This window comes from Sorex fumeus, unplaced genomic scaffold, assembly GCF_029834395.1.
Source record: "Sorex fumeus unplaced genomic scaffold, SorFum_2.1 ptg000131l, whole genome shotgun sequence".
Lineage (NCBI taxonomy): Eukaryota > Metazoa > Chordata > Mammalia > Eulipotyphla > Soricidae > Sorex > Sorex fumeus.
The window spans coordinates 5,809,017-5,835,963 of record NW_026606188.1 but is presented as its reverse complement, the minus strand read 5'-3'; the positions used below and the strand labels follow the sequence as shown (position 1 = coordinate 5,835,963).

General features: G+C 39.0%; 1 protein-coding gene across 9 annotated transcripts in view; it reads right to left on the bottom strand.

The window, feature by feature from the left end:
* The window catches only part of PAM (peptidylglycine alpha-amidating monooxygenase), a 199,178-nt gene that overhangs the window by 124,477 nt on the left and 47,754 nt on the right, over positions 1-26,947 (bottom strand). For all 9 annotated transcript variants that reach the window (XM_056106594.1, XM_056106595.1, XM_056106592.1 and 6 more), the window contains one exon: positions 12,058-12,145. In XM_056106594.1, coding sequence (XP_055962569.1) covers positions 12,058-12,145 — 88 coding nt within the window. The remainder of the gene's footprint in view (positions 1-12,057; positions 12,146-26,947) is intronic.

Here is a 26,947-nt window from a genome sequence, read left to right as displayed (position 1 = left end):
TTTAATCTCCATTATTCCCTTTATTAGGAAATACCTTTCCCCAACTTTCTGCTTGACAGACTTTATCTTCTTCAAGATTTCAATCTATTATTCCTTCATGGAGAAGTTTCTCTTTCTCTTTCTCTCTCTCATATATATGTATATATACACATACATGTATGTTATATATTTATATGACGGTAGCACTGTAGCACTCTCCTCCTGTTGTTCACTGATTTTCTCAAGTGGGCACCAGTAACATCTCCATTGTGAGACTTGTTGTTACTTTTCTTTTTTTTTGGCATATCGAATACATCACGGGTAGCTTGTCAGGCTTTGCCGTGTGGGCAGAATACTCTCTAGCTTGCTGGGCTCTCCGAGAGGGGTGGAGAAATCAAACCCAGGTTGGCCACATGCAAGGCAAACGCCATACACGCTATGCTATTGGTCCGGCCCATATATTTATATGTCATTGTCACTGTCCTCCCGTTGTTCATTGATTTGCTCGAGCGGGCCCAGTAACGTCTCCATTGGAGATTTGTTGGAACTGTGTTTGGCATATTTATATATCTCTATATATTCTCTCTATGTATTTATGTAGCTGTTTCAGAGTTCCGACCTCTGTCAATGATCAGAATCAGGGATGCTGTCTCGTTTGCCAAGCTGCTGAAAATCAGATGGGCCGGACACTTAATGCAATTTGGAGATGATCGCTGGACTAGGGCCATAACTGACCAGATTCCACAGGATGTAAAAATGCCTGGCTGTTCACCTACAAGATGGTTGGACTTCTTCATCAAGACCCTGAATGAATGTTTTGAGGCTCTGTCTGTTCCTGGAGAGAGCAGACACCATTGGGCTACACTAGCACGTAACAGGGACAGACGGACACGTTACTGGAGCCCGCTCGAGCAAATCAATGAGCAACAGGATGACAAGTGATACAAGTGATATATTTATGTAATTGCTCTTGACCCTTGTACCCAATTTACCCACCTCTGAACCCTAGTCCCTTCTAAAACCTTCTAATTTGGCTATACAGTATAAAAGATTATTTCTGTTTTACTTAGATCACTTGTTTGCTTCTTTATAAGTCACCAATGAGAGACTCCCTATACTTGTTTCCTCTCTTGAACCACAGCCCTCATCCCCCAAACTGGTTCATATCTTTGTCCTCCAACCACACTGTCAGTATTCTGGGATTTGGAGTCCTACCTTTCATCCTATGTTCCCAGTACCTACAACCCTGCCTGGAATTTACCAAACACAGAAGAAAGTATGATGAAGTTAATGGCTAAATAAGCTTTTCACTTATGTACAAACAATGCCATATATTTTCTCTCACAAGAATAAAGCAAACAGGTAATGCGTTCAACAAGTGAGTGAGCTCAGAGAGTTAAAGGACGTTTGAAGGCCACACAATTGAGACACAATTCAAAACTCTGGCTGGCTATTCTTGGGCGTTAATCTCCTATCTTGTTACTTTATGTTTCCCAGATGGGATCAGTGGTGGTAGAGAATGGGCACTGGTGGAGGGATGGGTACTCAATCATTGTATAACTAAAACCCAAGCACAAAAATTTGTAAGTCTACAACTGTACCCATGGTGTTTCACTAATAAATTAAAAAAAATAAAATGAAAAATAAAGAAATAAACCAACAATACCTACACTTAACATCAAACAAATAATGACTGCCTCTGTTCTAAATTAAGTAAACAAAGATATTTACAACCTCAAAAAAAAAAAAAGCTCTGGCTGTTACAGAACCCTAGAACCTTCTATCTTAATTCCTGTGTCTTAAGATGAGTCTTAAGACTAGGAACCAATGTAACCCTTGATCAATGGCTGCTGTAATTTTAGACCTCATCACCTAGGTTTCTTGTCTTATAATTCTAGCAGTTTCTCCTAAAGGCTTCTTTTGAATAAGTCAATTAATTGTAAAAAGATTCATATAACTCTCCTGTGGTTTCTCAGTATTCTTAGTAAAAATGATGAGACTTAACATTTGAAAATAAACTATTTCTGGATTATTAGACCTCTGCTATAGAACCCTTTTTTTAAACTTCTAATCCATGGGGAAACTTCTGATGGCAGGGATATTTTCAAGTTATGCCAAGGACTGAAGAGCATTAGGCTGTCATTTTGAATTAACCAAATAAAGCTTGACTGACTGTTAAATACGTTCTGGTTATATCTGTTAAAATCCATTTAAAATGCAAGGTTATAAAGGGAAGATCTGAACTGATTACTCATTTCTTTTCTTGACTAAAATTTTTTTAAAACAAAATTGTCATGTCATCAAGTTAAGTCTGTATGCATGAAATCCCAATTTGAATGCACTTAGGCATAACACAGAACCACAGGGAAATGAATCCAAGATTAGAAAGCATCTTCATGAAGCACAACATAAAATCAATCACATATGTGGACTGTCTTTACCTTCAAAATTACATGCTATGGGTCAACTATTCAAATTTCATTAACTGTGCTATCAATCCATAGAGCATCATTTCAGATAAATCCTTTGTGAATTCTGAAGCAATGAGTATGTGAATCAATGATATTAATGCAATGATTAGAAGGGCATTTAATGGGAAAACAAAATGCAATTAGTAAGCACCCATGGTGTTTCACTAATAAATTAAAAAAAAAAAATGAAAAATAAAGAAATAAACCAACAATACCTACACTTAACATCAAACAAATAATGACTGCCTCTGTTCTAAAGCACTCAGCATATATGTCCTCCCCTTACCCTCTGAGATTTTTTAAATTTTTTTCTTTTTTTATTGAATCACCGTGAGAACAGTCACAAAGCCTTTCAGTTCAAGTCTCATTCATACAATGATCAAACACCTGTCCCTTCATCAGTGCACATTTTCCACCACCAAGAACCCCAGTATACCCCCCTCCCGCCCACTCCCTGCCTGTGTGGCAGATTTTCACTTTACTCTCTCTCTACATTGATCACATTCAATATTACAACAAAAGACCCAATGTTGTTTGGAATTTTCCCCAACATTCAGACCTGCCACAAATACATAATCAGAAAATTTGTTTTCTATTGCTGATTATGAAGAGCATATGATGTCGTGTGGCCACAGTAGTGGCCATGCAAATTTGGATTTCTGACATTTTAGTAATAAACCTAGAGAGATAACTGCCAGAATCCCCTGGGTTCCAAGATTGGTATGTGTGCCTCTGGGATCATGGTTGGTCAGAAGCCAGAGAAGGCATCTATTACCCTCTGAGATTAGAGGAACTGAAGTCCACAGAGATGACAGTGTGTCTTTTTAATCAAAACAAATTCTCAGAACCTAAAACAATGCTCACCATATTACTGTAGCACTGTCCTCCCATTGTTCATCGATTTGCTGGAGTAGGAACCAGTAACGTCTCCATTGTGAGACTTGTTGTTACTGATTTTGGCATATCGAATACACCATGGGCAGTTTGCCAGGCTCTGCCATGCAGGTGGGATACTATAGGTAGCTTACCGGGCTCTCTGAGAGGGACGGAGGAATCAAATCTGGGTTGGCCGCATGCAAGGCAAACGTCCTATCCTGTGCTATGGCTCCATATTACATCACTAAAAACTATTTGCTAGCAAGAATCGTAATTACATACTTCCATAAGTCAGGCACTTTCCCAAACATATTACTTACATTACCTTATCTATTCCTTGTGGATGATTAATAAAGTGGGTGACTGACTCTGTATCTCACATGTTTCAATTAAAAAAAATTCCCCCCAAAAGAATGAGTTGATTGGACCATTTTACAGGTGAGAAAACAGATCAAGCTTAAACATAAGAGGTTTAAAAATCTAACCAGGTTTGATTATAATCATTGAGTAGCAGAACTGAGATTTGGACCCAAGTTATTCTGTTTTCAAAGTTCTGGCTCTGTGATAAATGTCACAGCACCATACTGAGATAGTGTTATTTTTAAAAACATAAAACAGCTATTGTGAGAAAAGAATAATAATCAAAATTATTTAATGTTTGTTTCTGTTGAAACAAAACAAACACTGTCCTCCCATTGTTCATCAATTTGCTCGAGCAGTAACATCTCCATTTTGAGACTTGTTATTATTGTATGGGTATACTGAATACCTCACGGGTAGGTTGCCAAAGCCTGTGCAGGTGAGATACTATCGGTAGTTTGCCTGGCTCTCTGACAGGGACGGAGGAATCAAACCCGGCTAAGCCAGGCTGGCTACACGCAAGGCAAACGCCCTACTGCTGTGCTATCGCTCCAGCCCAACCAAGCCATTCTATTTTATTAAACTTAACTAGTAAACTAGACTAGTAAGAATTGGTCAGTGGCTGAGAAGCTCCCATCCATACTCTAATTCAGGCACTGGAAAATTCACCTAGAAACAACAATCATTGGTGATTAGAAGTGAGAATGAGACCAACTCTACTTTGATAAAGATGCCTCATATCATCCTGAAATACAATAGGACTCAATGAACATAATAAAGGAGTAACTGAAAAAAGTTATGGCAATTTCCAGCCAGCAGGATTTTAAGTCTAACTTTTGCTCTTGCACACTAAGATACATCTAGTGATTAAAACAAGGGGTCGTGTAGCTTTTGGGTACTGTGTGATTTCTGACAGGGCTGTTTCTGACATTTATTTAATTCTAGAAGTTTCATGATGATTTCATGAGAGAAACGGGGGACTGCAGAATACAGTGAGAATACTGCTACTGAGCTTATAGATGGCAGACAGGCTGACTGAGAGGGTGCATAAAGGCACATATGCATACATCATAAAGGCACATGCATGCAGATACCATTTGGAATTGAAGAATCATTGAGAGCCAACAAATTTGGAGGTGTTTTTGTTTGTCTCGGGGCCACAATTCAGTGTGCTCAAGGCTTACTCCTGGTTCTGTGCTCAGGGGTCACTCCTGGAGGACTCAGGTGATCATATCAGGTGCCAGGGATAGAACTCTGGTAGACCACATGCAAGGCAAATGCCCCACCCACTCTACCTCTATTCTGGATGGTAAGTCATCCTAAAACATGATCCTTTAAATGAGTCACCACACAGCATACCTAACACAGACTTCTTTCTTTCTCTCTCTTTCTGTGTGTTTCAGCTACTTTTCTCTTTCCCTCATAAGCATCTGTAACCCTGTGGAGATAGTGGCATTTAAAAAGACACAGCAGGTGGTTAATAAATAGGAGCAGTTGAAAGGGATTTAAACTAAAGCTTCATGGGATGGTAAAGCATTACTGCTTTTCTGTAGCTGAGAATGATTCCAAGTCAGAACAGCTGGAAATATTCTCATTTAACCAGCTGGGATTCTTTTTCTTTCTTTCTTTTTTTTTTTTAAGAAAAGAGCCAACAACCTGTAGAAGTAATCCTTGGTTTGTAAGATGCTGATTCTAAGTGTCATTGGAGATCATATTTTAACCAAATATTAATTGCTCACTAAAAATAATTAGCTAAACAGCCACAATTGCCCCAAAGTATTAAGCAGGCTGCCCAAGAATCCTAGCCTTATGATCATCCTATATTTCACAGTCATCCAGTATTATGAATTCACAGTCTTGACATCTGTAGTCATGAGATTCTTTATGCTCTAGGTTCTGTGCTCAGCAGAACTAAACTGCTATACAAACCCTCATAGAGTGCTTCAGAATTGCCTTGAATACCAGGACAATTTGTATGAACCAAATATGGGAATTTTTCAAAGCCTGGAGCCAAGAGTCACACTAATTTTTTTCTTGAATTTTAAAAATGCTATTGTTAAGGTAAAAGTAGGATAAAGTAAGGTGCTCATGGAATAGATCAGTGAGAATTTCCTAAACCAAACCGTTATTAGTGGAGAGCAGTCGGAGATTCATTGTATCTAAACCGCCCAGCTTTTCAGCACGTCATTTCTTTACTGGCTTTGAAAGCGCTGTCCCCCTCCCTGAAACAAGCACCTGCTCACTTCTGGCTCAGACTCAGCCAGCACACTGGCGCTTACAATTGCTACGCATTGGGTGAAGATCATATGCGCAAAGGTTCCAATAAATCATGCTGCTGCTATGCTTGCTCCTTTCTTGCTACTATTACTTCCCACTGGTCCCCAGATGCTTTGTCCCTTCCGTGGAAAGCCTGCAAAGATCTGAAAGGTACGGTTTGTTGCCTTCTTTCCATTGGCCAGCAGCTTTCCCATCAGCTGGTCCATATTTGCAGCCGCCGGAGGGATGTTAATTTGGAACTGAGCGCCAGGCCCACTCTAAGTATAAAGGGACCACCCCATGGTATATTAAAAGGTTCACATCAATGTATGCAATTTAAATGCACATGCATATAATTAACTAGACACATTACCAGTGTGAGCTGCTAATTTGGAACGAGACACAAAAGACTGGAAAGTGTGGGGATGAAAAAAACACTCTCAAATTAAAATGACTACATAATGAAAACTGCTTCATGCTGTGTCTACTATTTTCATGTAAACTTAATATAACTGTAAATATATTTTAATGAACAGTAGAAAGAGGCAATTACAGAGAGCAAAGGAGGGCACTACCACAGTGAAACATCATCACAATAGCTCTTCGCTTTCATATTAAAAGTGCTGCCTTAAGACAGGGGATGAATTATAACTTCATAATTTCAGGGGAAAAATGTTTTCTTTATTAGAAACACTTACCTATTTGCCAATGTGCTGGCAATGGAAACAGAATACGCCAATGCAAAGAGGAAAGAGCTTGCTAACACACGAAAGAGAAAGGAAATATGAGCTGAATATGAGCTGGAAGTTTTTGTGCAAAAATACCTTAGTGGCTTTGTCTTCATTGACTAAAACAGCTCATTTTTTATAAGCATCAGGTCATGTGATTCTTGGACATCAAGCCTCTATATAGGTATCAGAGTCAAAATATATGGGAATATTTGAGGACCTTCACTTGGGAAGTAGCTCCTGGTGCAACTGAAGAATTGATCTGGACTGTAAAAGGAGCACAATGATCCCATAACTCAAAATATTTCAGAAAGAAAAAAAAAACACACAAACCATTCAACACTGAACTGATTTTGTTACTACTATTTGAGTTCAGATTGACAGCTCAGAACCCAGGGGCTGGCAAATATCCAGCATGAACTACAGAGTTGAGCTGGGCGGTATGGAGGAGCAGAGGGTGTTTCTGAGAACACTATGGTTTAATAAGATGAATTTTGCCAAATACTGGGGGGGGGGGGGGCGGAGCGGATGACAGGCTTTACCACCTCTATATGGAAAAATAGGGCTGGATTATGAAAATCCGTGTCAGTTTTACTAAATACACTTCACCTAGTTTGCATGCTAAACTGATCCTACAAATATATAGTAAGAGGATCCTTATCTTTATACATTAGATGAACAAACTGGGCTTGGTTAAAAGAAGATGAATAAGTATCAATTACTGTTTTTTCTTGTATGGATAGATATCAAGACAAATATAACAAAGACATATATTAAGTAGAAATATAGGCCATATGACAAATTTTTAAAATGCATTTAAAATGTCATAGGCATAGGGTTGGATAAGGGGCAGTGGCTAGTGTGCTTGCCTTAAACTTGAATGATCCCTGTTCATCCCCTGAGCCCTGGCAGGAGTGACTCCAGAGTGCAGAGCCAGGAGCAAGCCCTGAATACTGCCAGGAGTGACCCCTCCCCATCCACCAACCCCACCAATACAAATGACATGAGCATAATGAATCAGGAATACTTCAGGGGCAAACACTGAGGATTGCCTGTTTGTGATGAGGAGACCAATGTGGATTTTCATTCTCCAACTCTCACTAAGGACACCCTTCCAATCCCATTCAACGTGCAATGTACAGTCACAGAATGATGGAATTCTAGGGTGCACATAGCTAGTTTAGCGTTAGTCTCTTGGTAAGAGGAAGAAGGGGAGGCTGTTCCAGGTGAGATAAGCTCTTCACTCTTTCCTCAGGGACCCCCAGGCAGTGGAGCTGGCAGGGACAGGGCTTGTGATCCCATGTTTGTCCTGGGAGATTCATACAGCCACTGGACTGTCTTCTAGGTCAGCTTTCACTGGGGCTCCCTAATAGCAGAGCTGTCAGGATCTTCTCAGTGCCTCAGTATTTTTCAACTCTCGACCTTCATGTGACAGGCTCGAGCAAGAGGGCCCAGTAATGTCTCCATTGTGAGACTTGTTGTTACTGTGTTTGGCATATCGAATACATCACAGGGAACTTGCCAGGCTCTCGGTAGCTTGCCTGGCTCTCCGAGAGGGGCGGAGGAATCGAACCTGCGTCAGCCATGCCAGCCGCATTAAGTTATTCGCCGTGATCGTATTAAGTTACTAAGGAGTATAAATATATTACCTTAAATCTTTCCAAGAGGCCAAGGAGATGACCCAAATGACTAGAGTGCAAGTTTTTCAGGAAGGAGGCTAGACTCTGCCCCCCTCCCCAACATCACCACCAGGAGTGACCCCTGAGCACTGTCTGGGAGTGACCCATGACCATCACTGGGTGAGACCTCAAAAAAGATACTGCAGCCCACCACCACTGGCAGCAGCAATAGTGAGCCTAGTAAAAATGTTTTACCTTGAAAATGAAGGAAAATAACATACACAAGCTTTTGGTGATTAAGTGAAATTTTTTAAGTCTGCAACAAAGGAAATACTTTTTGGCTTTGTTTTCTGGGTCATGGGCTGGAGCGATAGCACAGTGGGTAGGGCATTTGCCTTGTAAGTGGCCAATATGGCCCACCCGAGTTCGATTCCTCCACCTCTCTCTGAGAGCCCGGAAAGCTACCGAGAGTATCTCGCCCGCACGGCAAAGCCTGGCAAGCTGCCCCTGACATATTAGCACCTCAAACTACTAACCAAGGGGACTGAAAAGATATTCCAGTGGCAAAGGCACTTGCCTTGCATGTGGCGGTCCCAGGATTGATCCCCAGCACCCCATGTGGTTCCCTGAGTCCAAACCACAGTGATCCCCTAGCACAGTCAAGAGTAAACCCTGAGCACCCGTTGGTGTGGCCCCCAAACCAATACATATAAAATAAAATATCGTGCTATAGTTTACTGGGTTTTCAGTTCACTGGGTTAAATAATTTACAGAAGGAATTCAGAAAGTACACTACTATTTCACTCTACTATATACTGTCTTTTAAGTAATAATTTTAGCAAAACAATTTGTAATGAAGATTATTTTCTCCAATTATTTACCCAATATTATTACTTTAACTTTTCATTTCCAGTTTTATTCTAATTGCTCTCAACTTGAAAGTCTTTTATAAGATAAAGGAACTTCATGTAGAAATAATTTATTTAAAAAAACATTCTTGAACATGTACCTCTCTCTCTCTCTTTCTCCCCCTCACACCTCTTTAAATTTCTTTCAATAAAAATTACTAATTAATGGGGCTGGAGCAACAGCAGGTAGGGTATTTGCCTTTCACGCGGCCAACCCAGGTTCGATTCCCAGCATCCCATATGGTTCCCCGAGCACTGCCAGGAGTAATTCCTGAGCGCATGAGCCAGGAGTAACCCCTTTGGGTGTAACCCAAAAAGCAAGAAAAAAATTGCGAATTAAAAAGTACAGTAGGCAGGGCACTTGTCTTCTATGTGCTGATCTGGATTCAATCCCCAGCATCACATATGGTTCCCTGAGTACTAAGAGTGATCCCTGAGCACCTCGAGAAGTGTCGCTCAGCACCCCAAACAACAACAAAACCAAGAAAACAAGACAAAATGATTTTGCTTAAAAACAAATCAAACAAAACACACGAGTTCATTCATACAATTAGAGATGAATAATTAAGTAGAGCAAAAGTAAATGTTTCAACTATAAGACTAAAGTAACAGTTATCAGTGGGGAAGGATGGTAGATGAATCAAGTTAAAGTATCAACTATATGGTGAGAAACAGAATTGTACTTTTAGAGGTGAGATTAATGTGATCCTTATACACATACTGATTGATAATCATGCATACCCAGCACATATCATAGTGCAATTTTATTTCAATACAATTAATTCTGACATCAGTTTAGAGGAGGAACTGTGTTCAATGGACTGGAGTGCATGCTACACATACATGAGTCTCAGGTTCAGTGTCTGTTAATGCATGTCCCCCAGAAACATGTCAGCAGGACAAGGAGTAACCTCTTAGTGACATGGGTTGTGCCGCCTAAACAAAATAAAAAGTAAGAAAACAAAAAAGGCAGATTTTAAAGGCTGGAGTGATAGCACAGTGGATAGGGCATTTGCCTTGCACGTGGCCGACCGGGTTTGATTCCTCCACCCCTCTTGGAGAGCCTGGCAAGCTACCGAGAGTATCTCGCCCACACGGCAAAGCCTGGCAAGCTACCTGTGACGTATTCGATATGCCAAACACAGTAACAAGAAATCTCACAATTTGTTGTGAGATGTTACTGGTGCTCACTTGAGCAAATTGATAAACAACGGGAGGACAGTGGACAGTGGACAGTGGAAATTCCCTTCTAGCTATTTTCACTAATTCAAAATTAAAAGGCAAGTATTGCTAATTGCAGAAGGAATATTTTTAAAGCTACACACCAAAAGATGATTTCAGAATAAGATGCAAAAATAAAGCTGTCGGACGGTAATCTGACATAAATAAAATAATTATTAAATAAATAGATATTTCAATAAAAAATAATTTTACTTGCAAAAATGTACTGGATGGCAGGAACTGGGATCTTGATATCGAAGTGTAACCCATCCACTTTGCTGACTCCACTTTTTACAGAAAACTCAGTGTGATGAGTTAGATTTCAACTTGATATGCTTCTTTCATCAAATAACTTAAGCCTATTAACAAATACGTTAATGGGACGTGGTCCATGGAGAGTTCCACTAATTGCCCTGTGCTTTTAACTGTTCCAAGCACATATTACAATTGTTTGTTATAAAAATGACTAGATAGCAGATGCACATTAGATGTGAAGCACAGCAGTCTAATAAATATTCAGAGGCACAGAGAAAAGCTCTGTCATTCCACATGATTATGTGGAGACAAGGAGAGACACAAATCTCTCCCCCAAGCCAAGTCAAGTCAAGCCAAGAGAGACAACCTAGCCATTCTGGACTATTAAATACATAACAATGATTTTGGTGAGAGGGGCACAGTAGAAGGCTTTAAGTGGATGTTTGTTTGTTTGTTTGTTTTTAAATAGGGGAAACACCTGACTGTACTGGGAAATCACATGGTACTGGGGATCAAACTCAAAGACTCATCCTTGACACATGTATCTGTCCTTTGAGCTATACCCCCTGCTGCCCCGCCTGGCATTTTTAAAGTCCACTTCTGTAAATATCAAGGAACTGAATAAATGGGAAGATCTCAAGCCATGATTATGCTGTAAGTTTCTGAGGGTAGAAGACAGATCTATTAATCCTGGAGTCTCCCACGGCATTTGTTACAGCTCTGGCATGTAACAAGCATTTAATAGATGTTTATTGATTGCTCATGACATATTAAGACTCACCACAATGATTAAAATAAATTCTAAAACTGCAACAGTTACTTGAATATGTGGGAAGCAGCATGAGAAAATGGAAACCAGACACTTGGTCTGAGACAAATCAATGGTGCCCCCAGGAGCAAGCGGCCACATCTCTGAGCTTCGGGCTCCATGCGTGCAGTGTGGGTAACAATGGTGTCCTTGTAGAAATCGAGGGTGAAATGAAATGATATGTGCCAGTCACCAAGTCCAGAACAAAGGAGTGCTCATATAACAAAGCCACTATGCTCTAAGAATCGAGTCACGAAATTAAAAATATATATAACCAGAGTAGGCAATATGTGCATTGTTTGTCTTTCTTCTTGCCATCTGTACCTTGACACAATATCTATAACAACAGACAGAAGTTTATTAAGTCAGTGACAAAGATGGATGGATTTGCATGCTAGGCAACTATGATAATCAAAATACCATAATCATGAGATGCAAAAGAATGATGTTCTGTCTAGAGAAAAATATTCTGCCTATTTATTAATCATCTATAAAACACGTGTGTAGCAGCTTTCTAATATTTAGAATAACCACATTTTCCATACTCCTTTGTACTATGAGCCTACTAGCCCTTACCAGTAACTCCCAGTGGAGGAAGGCATATCACATCCAAAAAGTAACATATGGTGGACAGTATCCATGCTGGCATGAGGCTTGAAGTCAACTGTTGGGAGAAAATGACACACGAATGTGAATAATCGTTACACTTTTGTGTGCAAATGTCACATCTGCCTAAATAATTCGAAGAGCTGTCTAACAAGGAGGTCGTAACTCTTATAAAAGAATTTCCTGCTTCTATCTTATTCTTTGAGATGAGAATGATTTGATAATTTAATGTAGAAGAATAGTAACGATTACATAACAGACCTTTGAAACAATAACAGGCTAAATAATATGCATACAGATGTGCTGATGAAAGACACTTTTTAAATGATAAGAGCATTATATGGGTATAAAAGGGAAGCTTCAGGCTTACGTATTCACAATATATTTCCTTCCAGAGTACAACGAAGTACTGAGAATATAAAACCTTTGTACTGAAACAGAAGCCACATGAGTGGAAAGAAACATGAGCAAAAGTATTCAAAACTCTGATTTATTATATTACCACTGTAAAATAACAATACTCACCGCAGTGTGATACTGAGAAATTACTTTAAAAAAGGAGCTAAATGTAGAAAGTATCTCTTTATAAACATATAGAAAAGTGAAAATTAATGGTCTTGGATACACATTGTGTACTTGTTAAAAGGATATGGAAGTTTATGAGTGCCATTCCTCCTTTTCTCATTCTAAGGGTGGCTGAACACATTCAAATAAAAATCAGCTCAGGACTAAAACAAAGGAAAACTAAGACAGTAACTTATGGTTGAAATGGAGAAAGAGTTTTTATAGATTTGGGAGGGACTGGTTCTCTTTGATCCATATTCAAACATACAACATACTGTTCTACTGGGAACTTTCCATTCATCCTTCCCATAAAGACCCAATGTGGCCTAAAATGATCAGAAATTTCGGGTGTTGGCAAGACATCATCTATCTATCTATCTATCTATCTATCTATCTATCTATCTATCTATCTATCTAGCTTTCTGGTTTTTTGAGTCACACCTGGCTGTACTCAGGTTTACTCCTGTTTCTGCACTCAGGAATCACTCCTAGCTCAGTTCAGGAACCATATGGATGCCATGGATTGGACCATGCAAGGAAAGTGCCCTGCCCACTGTACTATCTCTCAGGACCCCAAACAGCATCTTTCAGGCTATTTTTAACCATTTGGCAAATATGATTAAACAATCATTACAGTCATTCCTAGGAGCCAGAGAGATAGGACAGGGGTTATGGCACTTGCATGCCTTGCATATGGCTGACCTGAGTTTGATCTCTGGCTCTATGTACAGTTCCCTGAGCACTGCCAGATGTGATCCCTAAGCACTGAGCTAGGAATTAGCCCTGTGCACTACTGAGTGTGGCCCCAAAACCACACACACACACACACACACACACACAAATCACTCACATATCTAGGATTTATTTATAAAAGAAGTTCTACAACAAAGTACATATGTGGAATGCAAGATTGGTTGATGAGAGAACAGGACACTTACTAATAGTTATTAAGTCTCAACTTTCAGGGGAAACAAAAATACCATTGAATTCATTTCACAGAAAATAATTCAATTTCCCCACTTTCTTATTAGTTTAACATTATAGAACTTGAGGGGGAAAATAGTTCATTCCCCCCTTCTTATTGGTTTAACATTATGGAAGTTGAGGGGTATCGCTAATGTGCATAGGGTTCACATGTCCCTTACCCAAGGCCTGGCACCATTTCAACACAGAAAAGATTGCTCTCCCCATTCTCTTCAACCACTCCTTGCTCTTCATGAGCACCATGGTTTCTACCAAGTTTAGGGGTTAGCTTTGCCAGTTTTTATTTGCTTTTGTTACTTACGATCCACCCACGGGGGAAAAAAATCCATAATTATCTTTACTTCCTTACCTTATTTCACTTAGCATAATCACTTCAAGTTTTGCATATTTTGTCCCCAAAAGCACATATTTACTTTTTGATATGGCAATTTAGCATTTCAGTGAGCACATTCTTTGTCCTGTGCTCTGTGGATGGGCACTGACACTGATCCCTCTGCAATAAATGTTGCTATTAACACAGAGGTGCAAATAAATATCCTTCTGAAGTTGGATTTCAGATAAATGCCTAGCAGTACTGCGGCATAGTGTATTTCCAGCTTTATTTTATTAAGGAATCCTTAGCTTTTTTTCCCCCACAGGAGATGCATCTATTTAAACCTACTCCAACAATGTGACAGAATCTTTTCTATTCCACATACTTGTCTGCCTTTGTTGTTTCCAATCTTTCAACCACAGGCCACTCTCCTGGGTACAATGTGCCATTGTGGTTCTGACCTGCATTTCCTTAGCAGGGAGTGATCTTCCACGTTTATCTACATGGCTGTAGGCCAGTCTGTAGGTGAGCAAATATCTTGAAATTACTAACGTGGCTTTTTTGTGGTAGTTTTTTTCACAATACAGAAAATGTTTCATTTCATGCCAACTCATTTGTTTATTTTTGGTTCTGCTTCTGTTATTGCTGGAGTTTAGTCTCTAAAAACATCTCTGATGTTGCACTCCTAGAGGCATTACACTTTTTTTTGCTATATAATTTATGATTTGGGGTCTGATATCCACGACTTTAATATATTTGGAGTCAAATTATGCATATGGTATGAAATAGTGGCTAAGTGGTCTAGTTCTATTTTTCTTCATGTATCAATCTAATTTTACAGACACCAGTTGTTGAAGAGGTTTTTCGTTCTCCATTATATAGACTTGGCATCTCTGTTAAAGATTAGATACCTATGTATAATGTATGGATTTGATTATGAGCTCCCTATTTTACTCTACTTGTCTGTGTGCCTATTTTTCATTATAATACCATACTGTTTTAATTATTATAGCTTTTCAATATATCTTGAAATCAGAGAATTGAACTTTTCTTCTATTATCTCAGAACCGTTTTGACTCTTTGAGGTCTTTTGTGATTTCATAACAATTTTAGAATTGTTTGTTCTAAATATTTCCCTGAAAAATTCCATTGGTATTTTGATAGCAAGGGATGTCATCTAAAGGCTGCTAAAAATAATGGTAAGATGTTCATTAAAATAATGTTTGAAAATAAGAATTTAACATCTAACATCATTTCTTGAGATTTTCTTACAACCACATAGAGAGAGGAGAGCTAGAAAATTAATTTGCTATGACTTGAGATTGCTTTCTATTTCCAAATACAGTAAGCTTAGGAGACTTAATGAGATACACTGTAAAAGAATCAATTACAAGTTATTACTGTTCAAAAACCATGTAACATAGATTCCAAACCTAAGCTTGTTAGTAAGAGAACCAGAAATAAGATGGACTCTATCTCCATAAACTCAATGTACAGCTGACTGCAAGATTTCCTCTCTTTGCCTCATACAGAATCTTCTCAGAGCATAAGATGATTCTATTCTTTTCCCAAAAGAAGAGAAACTGAGAAAAAAAATTTCAGGTGACAATACCTGGCCTGTCTTTCTTTTGCTCACTTTAAATTTGCTTGCAATTTGTGATACAGTTTATTATCTTATTTTCATTTAATAAAATGGTGGTTAGTACTTTCTAGATATCTATAACTTTTTCACAGTATTCACCAATTACTTAAAAAATAATCTCTATGATGTGGGGATTGTCAAAAAAGAAGCTGACTTCTCTACTTTTCCAGAAACTTTGTAGATAACCCCATGGTTTCTATCCCCTCTCGGAGAGTTTAATATGGGTGGAATATATTAATATATTTCTAAAGACTGAATCATTCTGGGAACTTTTGAACAAACCAATATGCGAGGTAGATTGGCAGTGGGGAACTGGCAAGGCACACCTTGCAGTGCTCATGGCTCATTCTGACTCTGCAATCAGGGATCACTGCTAGTAAGGCTTGGTGGTCCATATGTGGTGCAAAGGATCAAATGGAGGCCAGCTGCATGCAATGTAAGTGTCTTTAGCCCCACACTATCTCTTGGGATAATGAGGTACATTTTATAAAGAACTTAGATAGCTTTTGGGTGCAAACCAATGTGTTTGAGGTGTCAACTAAAATTCCAGGTAGGAAAATACAGAAATTATATGACTTCTGTTCCAAGGGACTGGTTGTTTGGGTAGCTCGGAGAAAGAGAACATAGCTTGCATATGTAAAATCCCGTGTTTTGGAAAAAAAGAAAGACTGATAAATGACAGTTGGAGATTTAGAGTGGAAGCCTTAAGTCCTAAGGACAAAAAGAAGCACCCAGGGAGAGTCAGAACCCGAGAGGAGATTTAGGACAGAGTCTTCAGGAAAGCTCTGAACCAGCATGATCAGGGCTGGGGTCCCCCAACGGGATCTTCTTTATATTAAACCGGCATTTCATTTTGTTTTAGAAATGAGGCAAAAACCATTTTTGAAAAACGTTGGGCTATCATTAAATTTATGAAATGAAATATTAATAAGTAAAATCTTCTAGAAAGGACAAAGGAGACCCGGTGGGATTTGAAATAGACTGCAAAAATAGTAACACACAATTTCTGTAATCTTACATCCAGAAAGACAGTGAAATATTTAGTCCAGGCCCTTATGTGAGAGAATCATCAAACTGTTCTTTGTAAAGGCCAAAAATTATCCAAAGCACAACTTCTCTAGCTATTTTCTAAATTGTTTTTTCTCATCTAACATACAAAACCCCACTTATTTGTCCCATAGTGACTTCTTACAAGATATTCTTTAAATTTCATTCTATAATGAGATGTGAATCGGTATTCATAACGATAGTACAAGAAGATTTTTGCACTTCTCATAATTTTTTCACTTTCGGTGAAAGTAAGATTTATTCTTACTGGGAACTCAAGAATGTATTTAAATGCAAAAGTGAATTACTGGTACAGGTAAAAACAAGTAACTACTCTTAAAAAAATATTCCAAAGAAAAAAGCAAAGATCAAGCAGTTATATAACTATAGCTCAGAGTAAAATTCATTTCAAGGTGAAATGAGAAATATCTCCAGCAAAAAATACTGTGATATAAAAATGTAATTCTAAAACAAATTGTGGATCCCATGAAATCAAAGAAGAGTAGGACACTTTTACTGGAGTGGCTATTGCAGGTGGGGAGGGGGTCAATTGGGAAAGAGGAGGTTGACAGGTTTACATCCGGGCTTGCTCCTTTTCCTCTTCCTACGCCAAGAATTGCAAAACAAAAACCTTGTCCCTAATGAATAAGAACAAAGGCCCACTGAACACAGATACACATATATCTAGACTGAAAATTTTTTAACACAACACAAAGCAGAATATGGAAGTCTGTTTTAAAATCATCTCTTCAAAGAAATGACCCTCTTCTTTCTCCCAGCACAGACCAAAGAAATAAAGTCTCAAAAAGGGAAAGAGAAGTGGAGATAATTCTAGATGATAAAAACAACCAAGTTTAAATGTGTGAGTCTGACAGGCAAAGTGAACATAAGCAGCCTTAAAGTGGTAAGAAACTGGCAAAAATACAGCCTTTGTGTGTGCAGGGGAACACTTTATCTGGTGATTACAAGTGCCACTTACTCTCAGTTAATAATCAGATGAGAGTAGCCTCAGTGGAAATGGTCCATCAGTCTTGATAGGTGTTAACTGTTCAGACTGCCTGATGTACAAGATCAGAAGATTTTACAGGAAGGAAGTGTGAGCAAGTCCTGGAAACCAAATGCGTTTTCCAGGGACTCTGACTCCCAAAAGAGTAACTCATGCACATTGATTAAAAGCAGTGTGATGACACTGAAAGTGCGTAGGTTGGAGGAATTCTTAAAGGATTCCTCTGAAATGAAAGACTTGAAAGAATGTGTGTGGGCTACCTACTGAGCAGTGAGATAACGAGGTCTCTTTTGTGAAATTCTAGACAAAATTTGTCCTTACTGCATAAGCTTGTTCAGAATTCATGGCTTCCTTTTAGCTGAAATCCAACTACAATCAAGGTCATAAAATTCTCTAAGAATGTAAGCTAAGAGAAAATTTCATCTAGCACTTGGCTTTCTCTTTATTTGTTCATTTCCAAGTAGATATCTAGGTCTGTCCATCAAACTTTGATGTATCTGCCAGACCCAAGAGGTAGAAAGATTTTGAAGAATCCACATAGCTAGTGAGAAAGGGAGAGATTTTGGAGATATTCACGTATCTTTCAGCAGCCCGGAATTGCCTCTGTAAAGAAGAGGAACACCCCTTTGAGCTGTAGATGTGCATTAAAGGAACAGCACAGACTACAGGTAATTAATTACAGAATTAAAAAGAACTGACTTGACTTACTTGCAGATTTAAGTTTGAATCTCCTGAGCTAAGGCATTCTGGAGTTGCTGCCTGTATGTATTACTAGACATAATTACTGTTAACTTTGTATTTTTCCTCTGTTCCATTGTGATCATATTAAACATAATATTTTTTTGTAAACTGTGGACATATTTTACACAGTAGTGAACAATTTTATCAACAGTTCTTTAAAGCTGGTTCTATGAATTAATGACCAAGTAGGAGGTGAATAACAGGTTGTGACTCCTCCCCTGCCCGAGCTTCTCCTCCCTCCCTCCCTCCCTCCCTCTCTCCCTCCTTCCCTCCCTCCCTCCCTCCCTCCCTCCTTCCCTTCTCTACTTCCTTCCTTCCTCTCCCTCCTCCCTCATTCTCCCTCCCACTCTCCCTCCCTGTCTTCCTTCCCCAGAACTCACAAAAGAAGACAAATGCTCCAAGGCTGAACTCTTCTCAGTCCCTACTGACAGCATTTTCAGTGACTGACTACATTCTGTGAATGTCATCAGAAGTTATGTAAGTTATGTAGCTGAACTATATTACACTGTATTCTACTGCTTTTTCTAAATTTAATTTTGTTTTTAGATTTGGGGGCCATACTTGGCAGTTCTTAGGGCTTACTCTTGACTCTGAGCTCAGGGATCATTTTTGGCAGGGTTTGGGGGAACCCTATGAGGTAGGGGGTGGGGATCAAACCCTGAGTCAACCTCCTGTAGGGCAAGTAACTTACCTGCTGTCTGACTGCTCCAGCATCTGCACTGCTCTTTAAAACCACACACACACACACACACACACACACACACACACATACACACACACACACACACCACATCACTTAAATTCCACTACTTAAGTTTGGCATCTTTGGCTGCGGTCTTGCTCTTTAAGTTCATAGGGGAAGCGGCAAGTATCAATGCCATTGGTATTTTTTGAGGCAGAGGGGGTTGGCCACACTTGATGATGCTCAGGAGTTATTCCTGGCTCTACATTCAGGAATTGCTCTTAGTAGTGCTCCGGAGATCATATGGGATATTAGGGATCGAACCTGAGTTGGACATGATAGGTAAATGCTGATTGTTATACTATGGCTCTGCCCCACAATGTCACTTGCTTTTAAATAAATTACTGTGTTCCACATATGAGAGAATGCAAGCACTGTAAACTAACCAGATGCAGACACATCCTCTTAGACTCTGAGAAAAAAAGATGATGATTACCCCTGGGAATGGGGGCAGCACTGGAGGGGGGGCTGTGACCATGGCAGTGACAGTCTCACTGATCCTGCACAGCTTGGTCTGGACACACGAGGTATGAAGTTGGACTCTCCAAGGGATCTTGGTGTGCAGAGCAGTGGGGAATTTAAAAACTTTAATACAAATAAGGCCAAATTGATAAAGTTTCTGAATACAATATTAATTTAGAATTGTTTTATAAAAAGTGACATTTTATAACTGTTCTCTATTATGCAATTTTAGGGCTGAGTTTTGAAGCATGCAGACACACCCAACCCAGAGAGCTTCTTTGTATATTACAGAATCAGCACTCTAAAGCACTGCCAGTGTTTATTCAAGTCATATTCAATATGGCAAGCACTGAAAGCTTCCAAAACTCTAATGTCAATGAGTTGTCATGATTTTTTTTAAATGACTGGCACTCAATTCTTAGTACTACTGCCACAAACACAATTTTATTCCAAGAGAATAAAGATTATAGTTTCAAAATCATTCATAAGAACTAGTGATGATGTTCTGAATTGTAATGTAAGCATAAGAGATGATCAAATGTGATTGCTCATAACATGGTAATTGGTCCAGAAAGGTCCAGGCAAATGTGTGGCTTGCTACAACACAGCCCATTTGGCAGCATGCTAAAAGAACCACAGCAATGGAATTCTGTATTCTTCTATCAGCTCCCCACATTACTATAAAAACAATTCCACACTGCAATAATGATGCTTTGCCTGAAAATTTTGTTTGTTTGGGGTCATACCCGGCAGTGTTCAAGGCTTATTCCTCACTCTGTGCTCAGAGAACACTCCTGAAAGGGTTCAGGGGATCATACAGGGTGACAGGGACTGAATCCAGGGTGGCTGCATGCAAGGCAAGCTCCCACAGTCTATGCGACTGCTCTGGCCTGTGTCTCTTGAAGATATTTAATCAGAAGGTGTAACAGAAAAATTGTCATTAACTCTTGCTAGAAAGTGCAATGAAGATCAATTCAATAAGAATACTTAATGTGATTTATGAGGACTTTAAACTGCTACTAAAAAATTAAAGAGGAAATAAGGAAAGAATGGGACTATAAATTGAGTATAAATTTCCAATGAAATCATAACCATTACCTCTGAATAAAGAAATCTCAACACACAGAAAAAATAAATTCAACTTCTTGTGATATATGTTATCAAAATGAGCTTTTTTGGTGTAGGCCAAAATTAACTAAATAATCAAGAAAAAGGTCTCATCAGCTAGTGCAGTACAAGATAAAAAATATACGCTTCACCAATCTTGGTTTTGTAAAGCCGTCCTACAACAATCCCTTACCAAGAACCTACAGAATCAAATCCATCTCCCCTTCTTGAAGCCTTTAAGACCATATGAGTTGGGGCTGGAAAGAGTGTAGCACTTGCCTTACATGTGATTGCTCTGGGTTTGATCTCCCTACACCCATAAGGTTCCAGAGCTAAGGTCGACTAGGAGTGACCCTTGAGTGCAGAGCCAGGAGTAAGCCCTGAGCATCACTGAGTGACTGGTCAAAAAGAAAACAAAGCCACACAATTACACAACGACACTACATTTCCAGCATGAAAGCCCCAGCATCCCCTCCTCACGCTCACTGGTGTGGCTGCCCATCTCCCCTGAGAGACAATGGCCTGGCCCATGCTAGGTTCAACTATTTCTCACATCAACCCTATGAGTCTGCTCAGCTTTCCCTTAAGTACAGCAGGCCAATAATTGATGTGTCAACTAGTGAGTGGAAAGGTTCCCATTAGTGTTCAGCATGTTCCTTCCCTGTTGCAGTTGCTGGAATATTCTCCTACCCTCAAAAGAAAGGTCCAAACACACCATCTTCCCAGATCCTGATACAAGCCTGCCTGTGTCTACCAAGAATTTCCATTTTGCTGCAATACTTGACATCGATCGTTCTCTGGAACTAACACCAACATCCCTAATAAATAGCTGGAATGGACATTTCAGAATCTGTCTGGTGTCAGAGCACCAGGTCACTGAAGGACATTTACAGTTTAAACTGGATTCAAACCTGAATGGACCATGAAATGAGGCTGGGTGGGGGCGACGGTGATTATTTTGAAATTACTGCATTAAAAGACCTAAGTCAATTACTTTGGGGGGTGTCCTATATATGTGTGTGTGATTTTAATTAAAATATATAACATTATAGTACTTTCAAGTATGTGAAATGATTCACTACTTCTACAGACTTCAAAATGGGCACTACAATACATCTAGTTAACGGCCACAAATGACTTCTTCAATAATCTCTTGATACTCCTAAATTGAAGCCATTCCTGTCTCTTACAGCTTTATTAGATATAATGGAACGGTTCCTTTTCTTCCCTCTCCATTTTTATTACCTGGTAATTCGGGGAGGGTGTGGTCCTGGCCTGTCATGTGGAGCCGTGTGGGGTAAGCCAGCCAGAGGCAAAGGCAAGGAATATCCTGAGTCGGCTCAGAGTAACGGGTTCTCCTCTAGAATTAGGCTCCAGCACTTCTCAGAGACTGCTTGAATTTTATTTTCACTGACTTGATTCTCTCTAAGTAACTTTGTCTTAGAAACTGGAAAATTCTCCCAGGGCACATACAGAAAGACACCCGATGGTCTTGGGAGAGACGGAGACTGCAATACTCATTTGGAGAAGGAAAAGGACGAGCCGCCCACTAATTGGCAGCAGAAAGTCAATAGGACTGCAAGGCTCACCCCTGCACCATCTCTGTCTTCTCTCTTCCTCCTTGTCCTAGTTGCCATGGGGATAGGTGAGCACTCCACCCTCCCAAACCTTGTTCTTTATGGTCATAGGATCTAATGACCCATAAGAGTGATTCAAATCAGGCTGGACCAACATGGTTTGAAATTCCCCCATATCACCTTCAGATGGGGTTTATTTAAGAAATGGCATATTGGAAATATTCAAGTCTAACTGTGTAATTCTGCATGAAAGGTGTTCAATATTCAAGGGAGAAGCCCAGGAAAATGAAAAGCAATGAATCATTAGATTAATTTTGATCTCTTTCTAAATCCAATGGCTTCTAAATCATTTGTACAGTGCAAGGTGATAGATAGAGACCTGCCATCATTCACTAAGGAAAAGATACATTTATTTACTGGTCATCCATGTGAAGAAAAGCAAGTGGATGGAGATGACAGTCAAATTTCCTGGCTGAGCGAGTTCTTGTCAGAGCCAATTCCTCCGAGTGTCTGTAAAACACCTTTTAGACAGCATCACAGTTCAGTGGCCAAATGCAGATTTGATCACACCTTCCTCCAGCCCAACTGTGATTTTTCTTATTAAAACAATAAACAAAAGCAATGCACTAGGGAAAGGTATTATTTTATTCAAAATATAAAAATGGCACTCATCTTCATTAAAGTATTTCCCCAAATACCTACTTTAATTCACATTTAATGAATCAATACAGAGACGTGAACCATCCAGTGCGTTGTGTGGGATCATGTGCAATACGAGAGGCATACGGATAGCTAAATTCCATGTCTATTATGATGGTATTTTCTAAAAATAGAGAAATGTGTTTCTCTGAAAAGGGTTCTACAATTAGTCACATATGCACCAAGCCTGAATTATTCAAAATTCAATTTGCAGTCTTAAACCATCAAGAGAGTTTTTTATAGTCTCATAAGTAATATGAATTGTTCTCTGTCTTGTGTGATTTTCTTCAGAAACCTGAAAAGCTAAATCGGAAGGTCCTTTTCCTATGTTGCAATATTTTGTATTCTTGTCTTCTAGCACTCTGCCAGTGGATGGTTTTTTTTGAACACTTACATTCTCACTTAGCCTGGTAACTGGCACATATTAAAACTGCAAGCTTCCCATTTGACCCAGCGATACCACTCCTGGGAATATACCTCAGAGAGGCAAAAATGTGTAGTCGAAGTGACATCTGCACTTGTTTGTTCATTGCAGCACTCTTTACAATAGCCAGAAACTGGAAGAAACCTGAGTGCTCAAGAACAGATGACTGGTTAAAGAAACTTTGGTCCATCTACACAATGGAGTACTATGCAGCCCTTAGAAAAGATGAAGTCATGAAATTTACATACAAGTGGTACAATATGGAAAGTATTATGCTAAGCGAAATGAGTCAAAGAGAGGGATAGACATAGAAAGATTGCATTCATCTGGGGGATATAAAGCAACAAAATATGAGATTAATACCCAAGAATAGCTGAGATCAACACCAGGAGGATTACTCCATAGCTTAGAGGCCAGCCGGGTATTCTAGGGGAAAGGGCAGTTCAGATAGAGAAGGGAGCACCAAATAAAGGGTGTTTGGAGGATCCTCCCAGGAGGCGAAATGCATGTTGAAAGTAGACTATGGACTGAACATGTTTGCCACTCGATGCCTCTTTTGCAGACCACAACACCCAAAAGGAGAGAGAGAACAAAAGGGAATGCTCTGCCACAGAGGCGGGGTGGGAGGGGGGGTGGGGGGGATATTATCCATGGTGGTGGAAAATGGGCACTGGTGGAGGGATGGGTATTTGATCATTGTATGACCGAAACCCAAGCACAAAGATTTGTAAATCTGCAACTGTACCTCATGGTGCTTCACTAATAAAATAAAAGAAAAAAAAAACAGAAAAAAACCCCTACAAGCTTGCTGAATTTATAAACAAGTGACTTTTTAAAATTAAGAGATTCTCCCACTGTACTAAAAATATTCTAGTTTAATATTGAAAGGAATACTGTCTAGTATGTGACATGTTGACTTAGGAAATGGCTGATAAACAAAACTTCTTAGAGTTTACTCATGGATAAAGCAGTGATTGATTCCTACAGTATAGTAATATATAGCCTGCTGGTTTTCAGATTTTCAAAGGCACAGATACTAAAAGTGAAAGTGTAAAGTTAAAGGGCAAGTGACTTCAGAAAGTTAATTACTATAGATCTTCACAGATCCACATTTTTAATTATATTTAATTTTAGGATTAGGCATCCAGACTTGGGGGAAAACTACAGAATGGCTCATTGTGGCAAAGCCTGGGTGAGTCACAGCGAAATATCCACTCTGGGAGTGAGAAAGCTAAGAGAAGTCACCAAACAAACACATCCACACCCAAGTCCTCTTTTCTCTGCACATCACCAAATCCTAAGTGGACTGGGTTTTATTTTGGAAAATAGTTTGCGGTTTATTTTATTGCACTGTAGAACTATCCAGAGTTCTGTTCCCAGGTAGGAAATACTAGTATTTGTTATGAGGATGATCACAATATACTAATGTTGTACTGAATTCATCTCCAACTATCTATCCACGTAGCAACTTCTCTCATTTCGCCCTATGTCACTATCCTCACGATCATGATTTAAAGGACATCCAAGTAGGGTCACACACAGCTAGTAAAAAGCCTGGGTCAGATTTTCCTCTGTAAAATGGCTTTAAAAAGTTTAGCTTTTAGTATGTTAGAGTGTCTGCCTCTAAGATAAGCAAACCATGGCCGATGGGAAGACGAGTATATAAACAAGGATTTCAAAAAATGTACAGCCCTACCACCTGATTAAAACAAAGACACACATATTCCTATTTCTGTACAGGCAGAGCTAAAAATCAATGAGATAATGTGTGCAATGTTTACCTTACTTAAACTTCTTCCATAAATGAATGGTACTTCTCTCTGGTTTTTAATTTTCTAGTTCTAATTTATCAAGACCTAAATTTTTGTGTTTACTGGATTATGCAAAGAATGATAGCCACAAATTACTTGGGAATACAGCACATTACAGAACGCAAACTGAAAGATGAAACAGGAATTTTTTGAACATGTGACGAAATCTCTCATACCCATGTAATTTAGAAAATTACAAAAATAAAGAAGAAATAATGAACATAGCTATTAATCTTCAAATATATTTTAAACACATTGGAAATGGTAATGGCTTAATATTAGAAAAAAGCTGCCTAAAACAATGCTGAAACTTTCTGCACAGTATTTCTCAAAGACCCTTTTATGAGTTTCCTGTGGATAGTTCTCTTGATTGAGTAAACTCACTTTTACTTTTCAATTTCCATTTACAAGAAAGCAAACTACATTTAATTAGGAGAGCAGTACTCACACTCCATATATTTATAATTCTAGTGTCAACATCCTTGAAATCAATACTACCACCACCCCCTGGAATAAGCAGGAACCAATCAATTGAGAGATGTATAATCTTGCTATAGAATATGACAATCCCATGTATGCAGGTATAGAGAATGACCTTCCCCTTAAAGCAAGTGTGAAATAGGAGAAATCAAAATATCCTGAACTTGGGGGCAGGAGGGAGATGTGAAACCAGAAACAAACATTCGTGTGAAATATCTTTTTATGGTATGGAGTAAGTTTTTCCCAGGGCACCAAATGTGCCTATGAAAGCCTTAGTGTTAATATTTCAAGGATGCATTTATAACCCTAAATTATATCTGGTGTTACAGAAAGTGGTAGTTACGACACTGAAATTAGGAACTCAGATGATTTCTTTCTCCAAATCTAGGAGTACTGCCTTTCCTATCTCTTCTCTTAGTAATGTTCAAATATTATAAAAAAAATAAGAGGCAGACTAAAGTATGACTTCTATTCTTAGATCTACCAGGGAGCAATTGTGTTTAAATAATGCTATTATGGCCTACTTTGTTTGTTTCTGTTTTGATTGCCACCAAAGTGTGTGGAAAAAACATAAAAGCACATTTTTCTGGCTTTGCAGGTTTATAATGTCTTTTCCTATGGGGAACACCTCATGAAAATTCATCCTGGGATGACCTCAAGGCTACTGACGGCATTTTACAATTCACATAATAGCCTTTTCAGGCAGCCCACTTGAATATCAGTTTCAAGAGACCCATGTACAATTCTCATTATCATCACTTTCTCTCCAAAATCAACATCTCTAACCAGAACCGTGAAGCGTGTGGTGGAGTGGAGATGCATGAATCCATGAATAATTTATCAATGTACCTCCTCCCTACACAGATAAAAGTCTGTCATATGGGACATTCAAATTAAAACAACCAAGATGAAAACAGATGGTGCTTTGTCATTTTTTTCCCCTATTGCATTAAAAGTCTCACTTGGAAAAGAGACTGCCATTTGAATATTCTTTTATTCTGTAACATAAACAACAGTACTAAGATTCCTTCTGTCTCTTTTCATTCTTTCTTCTCTCCTCCCTCTTTCCCTACCTTCCTTTCTTACTATGGGTCAGACAGGCAAATATTTTATATTTCCCAATGTTTATTCTAAATGGTTTTGATTTAGAACATGAACCAGCAGGTAAATACAGTGTGTTGAGTGGAGCAGAATTAAGCACCCAGCCACGGACATAAAGCCAATAGCATACAAACAGGACCACGGCAATGTCACCTTTGGA